Here is a 6,958-nt window from a genome sequence, read left to right on the forward strand (position 1 = left end):
ACAGACAGCCTCCCTTTTGTGTGAGCAAAGCGGCCAGGAGGCCAGAGAGCAGTCGGGAGGCCAGTCTTGCTACCACCAGGACATGCAGGGTGAGAAATAATTATGGAAGAAGCAGGCCTAAGATGAGACACAGGGGTGTTTAATGAATCACACTCCTATATACAGCATTACGACATGGTAGATGCTGCGGGAAGCGTTTCCCACCCTCTCTATTAAATACATTGAGATGCCTGTACATCCCTACACAGTTAAACAACTAGTTTCTTTCTTCTCTCCTAAATGCTCCTTTCCTCCCTTTGCTAGAACAAACTCACCTACTTGTTGGCAATCCAACACACCCATAGCCCCGTGGAGAGGCACCATCCCAACTGCCCATTGCAACAAAGGATAATAAAACAACTCCACTGCAAATGAGGATATGATGGGACCTGGAGCTGCCTCAACCCCTCTAGCCACCCTCCTGACTGCAAAGCATTTTAAAACATAAACATATATAAAAGACGCAGGACAAAACCAAGCCCTACAAACAGTGCAAGTTTCAGAAGCGGCTTCTGTTGGGTTCCACACTGGCCAATTTTCTCCCCTGGAGCAGTGGCTCCTATCAGCAACTCAGACAGCCACCGGCAAAGTGACATTGTAATCCTCATCCGTCTCTATCCCAACTTCCTCCTGCACAAGAACAACGCAGCCTCGTTACCAAGAGCACAAAGGAAAGTTACACTGGCTGTACAGCACAGAGAGAATTCAGAAACAGGGCCCTTTCCAGCACTGTGGGACTTACTGAGGGTTACACCACTTGCAGCAGAATACCTGCAGATTTATGTTAATCAAAGGTGGGTGGATCTGGTCGTACTTACAAAGAACTGTTTCTTGCTTTTGGGGTAGCCCTCCAGAATTGCATCAAGTAGCTCAGTTGCCTGGTAAAACAAAATAATTTGAAAGAATATTTAGCTCCATTTCTTCAGAAAACAGACACGTTAAGTGAAACCTGGGCAAACTCACCAGCAGGAGAAGCTTTACATACACAGCTTAGCAAAGGCCAAAGCGTTAGCCCCCATGGCCACAAGTAATGAGGCTTCCTAGGGTGCACGCCTGCCTTGCACACCCCCCAACAGAGGCCACTACGCAGGCTGCTGAAATTAGGTCTCCTCCCGGTTAGCCATTACACATGAATGAAAGTGCAATGGTCCCTGGCAGACAGCTGTAGGGTTCCTTTCACCCCATATATTTCAGGGCTGTAAGTGATGATAATCTGCTTTGCTTAAATGGACCAGTGGTCCATTTAAAGTGGCAGTTTGGCATCACTATTAGACTATAAACCTGAAGCCCCCCAAACAAGATGACTCTGGTGAGTGGGAGAGGGAGCTGCCACTGGAAAGCCAGAGAGGATGGTTGGGAGCTTGTCTTGCTATGTCTATACGTTGGAAAGCTGAAATCAGAGCCCAGGAGGAGGTCTCCCTGCCAGAATGGCTGCTCTTCCAGCACTAGAAACTATGGGATGGAAGCTGGAGAACAGCAGCATTAGAGTGGGGAGAAGTGGCCTTGTGGTTCCTCCTCCTGGGTGACACCAGAAGGGCCCAGGCATCACCACTTCAAGACTAGTATAAGCTGAGTGCTGAAGAGGTTCATAGGTCAATTAGTTCTTGGCTAGCTTGACAGCAGGTTGTGGAAACAAGATGATCAGCTACCACAGACCCCCAGGGCTGCTCCATAAATCATTACGTCGCTAGCATTTTCCCCCTGATTGAAACACCCAGTCGCCTCTTGGGTATCATTGCCACCACCCAATAGTGCCCATCTACCCAGTATTCATAATAAAGGTTGCTACCATTCTCTTCCTCCTTCTCCATTCTTTACAGTACAGCTTTTTCTCGTTGTAAACCTGCAACCAACAAGACTGAATGAGTAACATTAAACCCAGCCGCTCCCTAGTGTGAAGCAAGGAACTAGTGCTAGGAGGGGAGGCCAGGCCAGAGCAAGATGCTTATTTAGTGTTCAAGACCATCACACAGTGCAGGCAACTATCTGACAAATAAGCTCTTTGGAAGTGGGTCTCCTTTTAAAATGGATGATTTGAGAGGCTAAAATGATGAATATCTGTATTAATAAAATGACAACCCAGAGCAAAGGGCTGCAGGCAAGAGTCACTCAGGTACCAGCCTTTATAGCTGCCCCCTCTAGATACACACACAATCTAATGAGGCACACAGCGAAGGGTCTGCTGAGAACATTAGGGAGCAGGACATTTCCAGCGACATCAGACTCTGGGATTGGCTCCGCCATGCTGGAGTTAGCCATACTTAAAGCTGACCAGCACTTCAGCACGCCCAGTAGGTAATGCCCAGGTAGTGTGATCAGACTTAAGAGAGGAGGCCACTAAAGCACAGCCTTCGCCTATAAACAGGAACATTGGGAAGTTAATTGAGAAGAGGACAGTTTGTGCTGGAGTTTCAAACCTCTCCCACAACCACTCCAATTCTTCAGCGTTTGATGTCAGATTCGAAACGTCTGTCAGCATTCTAAGGTGCCTTTCATTCTCACATTCAGACACACCACCTGGCTTACAGAAATAGAGGACCCATCCAGAAGGGACAAGCTATTCCTTGTCTACATCTAAGGATCATTTATTGAGTATTTTGTTAAGACAAGTAGCGCTGAGCTGGGCTCTCGGCTGCTGCGTTCGGTGGCACAGCCCCGTCCAGCTCTTTACCTTCTCTTTCTCTTCGGGAGTCACATGGTTGGCTGCAGATTTAATTCGCTCCAGTTTCTCTGTGTAACTGGCACAATCTTTTTTTAACTCTTCAATCTCTTTAATCATCTCTGGGGTTGTCATTGAGCCATTCAGATCCTTCAGTTCTGGAATGGAATCGCTCGTTACCCAGGGATGCCCACAGCTACAGCTCAACAGCTAGCATTAATGTCTGCATGACACCACACTCCATGCTGGCACCGCAATGCGCTGCCTCACAACACACACTCCATGCTTGGTGCCACACTGCACTGCCTCACACACACTCCATGCTGGTTCAGCTTCCGAGCTAATCTACTTTGAAATAAACCTGGCAGTAGAAGCGGAAATTCAAACACACCTGATTCCATATGGCGGCAGCTCTGTTGAAGGGTTTGTACTTTTGAAGAAAGCTCCGAGATTTCATTGTCCAAGGCTTTAAACTCAGAATCACTCACTGTGGGAAACTGATCCTGAGTGAGAAGAAAGATGATGCATTATGAATTACAGTAAACAGATGTTCCCTGTACAGTCACCACCACCCATTTTTGACAGAGATCAATGAGACATTTGTTCCCATGACAGCTTGCTGCAGTTCTCGAGATCAGCCATACACAATGTGCTCCTAAAGGTATCATCTCCATTGGTTATGAGGGGATGGGAAGAGTGCTAATAAATGGCCTAGAATGGCATAGCTTTGGCCATTGTTAATATTAACAAAAGTTCATATGTGTTACATTATAGTCTAAACTGGAGACATTGTCTAGGCTGTTACACAGCTAAACAGCAGGTTTTACGTTAGTGAACAGTGGATTGCTGGGTTCCTTCAAACAAAATAATCCAAAGTAAAAGGAAGAACCAAAGCATTTGAATGGAATAAATGCAAGACAGCGTATATTGCTTTGAAGCATGAGGAAAGCTGCAGGTGCCCATATAAACATACATACTGGAGTCTCCTCGCGCATTTTGTGCTGAACCGATATGTAAATAAAAGCTTCTCGACAGTGTCTCCTCTGTGCCTGATGCAGCTGTCAGCACACTAACAAACACTACAGGGAAGGCCGTGCCTCGCCAAAAGGCTTTACTTGGAGCTGATCTGTTTAAGTTTTTCACTCAAGATTGTTTTTGTTTCCTAGGGAAATTGAACAGATTCATCTCACCTGGTCTGGAAAGTATATTTTTTGTTTCCCATAAGCCTTCTCTCTTATTTTCCCTTGTTGAGCCAGCTGCTCCAGTGCTTTCACCACAGCCTGATGCAAAAAGGAACAGGAGTCCACATGAGAACTGGACGGAGCACCAGAAAGCTACCCTGGGGAGTAAGCTGGGGAGGGAAGAGATGAACTAGACAGGCCTGAAGGGCTGTGTGTGTTGTTACAGCTGCAGATATGGTATCTGCCCATGCAGCCAGCCATCTGTGCATCTATCCAGGGGGTTCTTGCTGCCACCCACTACCTGCCTGTGGTGTGGGTTAGCCAGAGGCTGGGGGGTTCTCACGCTGCTGTGGGGGGAAGGGAGGCAGTGGCAGCTCCCACCCATCTGGCGGGGTCACTAAGATGCTCCCTACCAGCTTCTTGCTTGGGTGGAAGGCTCTGACCTGCCTTGGCACCTTGCTCCAAGCAGCCGAGGGATGGGGGGGAGAGTGGGGGGGGGGCCTCTGTGGTGGGTGCATCTGTGCAGGCTCCTAGCTCTGCCTGCTTCTCACCGTCTTGCCCAGCCCATGCTCCCGCTGCAGGTTCCCAAAGGCGTCCTGGGCGCTGTGCGGCCGATTCTGGTCCTGGAGGTAGCGAAGCAGGATTGCAGCAGCTCCTCCTATGGGTAAGAGAGGTTGTGTGAGGAGCCCCAGTGGGCCAGCCTTTATTCCACCTTGGTCCCAAGGCCCTCCGGGGACATCGGTTGGTGGCTCCTTCATGGAGCTGTGAGCACAGGCATGTATCTGGCGTGGTTCATCCCCGTACCTGCGGCCTGCCCTTTCTGCAGCATGAGGGAGAACCTGGCGCACGCTTACCTCGAATGCGCCAGGTTGCAGCCCCTGTTGAGGTTCTGGCTGCACTTTTCCCCACACATGTTTTTCGCACACCCTATCTGAGGCCTCACGAAATCACAAGACCTCCTCATCAACCTCCTCCTGGCTCTAGCTAAAGTCACCATCTAAAACATCAGGAAGAAGATGTTGGACGAGGGGGTGCTCTGCAACTGTGGGGCCTATTTCCGTTCCTCCCTCGTCCCACGCATCCGGGCAGAGTTCCACTGGGCAGCGTCTGCTGGCTCCCTAGATACCTCTGAGGAGCAGTGGGCGCTGTCCGGGGTCCTCTGCTTGGTGTCCCCATCCGGTACCCTGGTTTTGAACCGGTGACCATCACTCCGATCCCTGTTTTTTATTAGTTGTCCCTCGTATTCATTTGGTTCCTGGTTCCAGTGGTCCCTCCCGCTAGGCTGGGGGAGGGGCCTTTAGAAGTGGGTGGGCTTGCGCCTGCCCACCTCCCAGGTTTTTCCGATAATAAGTACGGGGAAGAGATGGGGCAAGGGGCTCAGTGCCAGGGCTTGGCCACAGCAGGGGCAAGGGAGTGCTGCCTGGCCCTTGGGAAGGGAGGTCAGGTGGGAGGAAGGGGGCCAGCGCCGGTGGGGGTGGTCAGGAAGGGTGACTTGGTCCTTGCGGGGAGGGGGAGAGGACTCAGGCAGGAGGAAGGGGTGGGGGTTGGGTGGAAGAGAAGAGGGGCCTGGCCCGGGGGAGGGTTGGGCCAGAGAAAGCAGGGGGCCGGCCCAGCGGGTTGAGGGGAAGGTCGGGCCTGAGGAAGGGGGGGGTGGCCCAGCAGGCGGTGAGAAGGGGGGGCTGGCCCAGTGGGCGAGGGGGGGTCGGGCCTGAGGAAGGGGGGGGCCCGGCCCAGGGGGCGGGGGGGTCAGGCCTGAGGAGGGGGGGACACGGCCCGGGGGGGGGGGCGAGGGTGGAGGGTCAGGCCTGAGGAAGGGGGGGCCTGGCCCAGGGGGCGGGGGGGGGAGGGTCGGGCCTGAGGAAGGGGGGGGGGCCCGGCCCAGGGGGGGGGGGGCCCAGCCCAGGGGGCGGGGGGGGGAGGGCCTGAGGAAGGGGGGGGGCCCGGCCCAGGGGGCGCGGGGGGAGGGTCGGGCCTGAGGAAGTGGGGGGCCCGGCCCGGGGGGGGGAGGGTCGGGCCTGAGGAAGCGGGGGCCCGACCCGGGGGGGGAGGGCCTGAGGAAGGGGGGGGCCCGGCCCAGGGGTCGGGCCTGAGGAAGGGGGGGGGCAGCCCACCAGGCGGCCGGGGGGGGGGGCGGGGCCCGTGCTCACCTGTCGCCGCGGGGCTCTCTCGGGCCTTGCTCATCCTCAGTCTCTGCGCGGGCCCGCGGCGGAGCGGGAGCGGAAGCGGAAGCGGAAGGAACGCAGCCCGCTCGGCGGCTGCCATGGTTACCGTCCCCGCGTCCGGCCGCGGCCCCCGGCCCCAATCACAACGCGCTAGTGCAGGTGGTGCCTGGGCCGGGCCCCCCCCGCGAGAGGGGACCCCCCCGGGCAGAGCTGCCCGTCAACCCCCCCCGAGCTGTTCACCCCCCCCCGGGCCAGAGCTGCCCGTCAACCCCCCCAGCTGCCCCCCCCAGGCCAGAGCTGCCCCCCCCCCAGGCCAGAGCTGCCCATCAACCCCCCCCCCGGGCCAGAGCTGCCCGTCAACCCCCCCAGCTGCCCCCCCCAGGCCAGAGCTGCCCCCCCCCCAGGCCAGAGCTGCCCATCAACCCCCCCCCCGGGCCAGAGCTGCCCGTCAACCCCCCCAGCTGCCCCCCCGGCAGAGCTGCCCCCCCCCCGCCCCGGGCAGAGCTGCCCATCAAATCCACCCCCCCCAGAAGGGCCAGACGGGGTCAGACCAAGGGTCCATCTAGCCCAGTGTCCGGTCGGCTGACCGTGGCCAACGCCAGGTGCCCCAGAGGGAATGGACAGAACAGGGAATCACCCAGTGATCCATCCCCTGTCGCCCGTTCCCAGCTCTGGCAAACAGAGGCTAGGGACACCATCCCTGCCCACCCTGGCTAATAGCCATTGATGGACCTAGCCTCCCTGAATTTATCCAGTTCTCTTTTAAACCCTGTTATAGGCCTCGTCTTAACAACCTCCTCTGGCAAGGAGTTCCACAGGTTGACTGTGCGCTGAGTGAAGAACTTCCTTTTATTCATTCTAAACCTGCTGCCCACTAATTTCATTGAGTGGCCCCTAGTTCTTATATTATGGGAACA

The 6,958-nt window shown here is 55.2% G+C and overlaps 1 protein-coding gene across 1 annotated transcript; it reads right to left on the minus strand.

The window, feature by feature from the left end:
• Nucleotides 1-118: 118 nt before the first annotated feature.
• PSMC3IP (PSMC3 interacting protein) lies at nucleotides 119-6,126 on the minus strand. The gene is made up of 8 exons (XM_077806147.1): nucleotides 6,027-6,126; nucleotides 4,431-4,537; nucleotides 3,889-3,978; nucleotides 3,090-3,201; nucleotides 2,711-2,856; nucleotides 1,829-1,882; nucleotides 858-917; nucleotides 119-669 (listed from the first exon to the last, which is right to left on the minus strand). The coding sequence occupies exons 1-8, from the start codon at nucleotides 6,058-6,060 to the stop codon at nucleotides 610-612; spliced, it is 663 nt and encodes a 220-aa protein (XP_077662273.1). The 5' UTR covers nucleotides 6,061-6,126; the 3' UTR covers nucleotides 119-609.
• Between the last annotated feature and the right edge of the window lie 832 nt (nucleotides 6,127-6,958).

The sequence above is a fragment of the Eretmochelys imbricata genome, chromosome 27 (assembly GCF_965152235.1).
Source record: "Eretmochelys imbricata isolate rEreImb1 chromosome 27, rEreImb1.hap1, whole genome shotgun sequence".
Lineage (NCBI taxonomy): Eukaryota > Metazoa > Chordata > Testudines > Cheloniidae > Eretmochelys > Eretmochelys imbricata.

What these genes read in the sequence shown, in the direction of transcription:
- PSMC3IP (XM_077806147.1), bottom strand. Translation starts at nt 6,060, where the DNA reads ATGAGCAAGGCCCGAGAGAGCCCCGCGGCGACAG. An exon ending in AGAGAGCCCCGCGGCGACAG is followed by an intron (nt 4,538 to 6,026) that starts GTGAGCACGGGC and finishes TCTTACCCATAG; the next exon opens with GAGGAGCTGCTGCAATCCTG. An exon ending in CTGCCGCCATATGGAATCAG is followed by an intron (nt 2,857 to 3,089) that starts GTGTGTTTGAAT and finishes ATTCCATTCCAG; the next exon opens with AACTGAAGGATCTGAATGGC.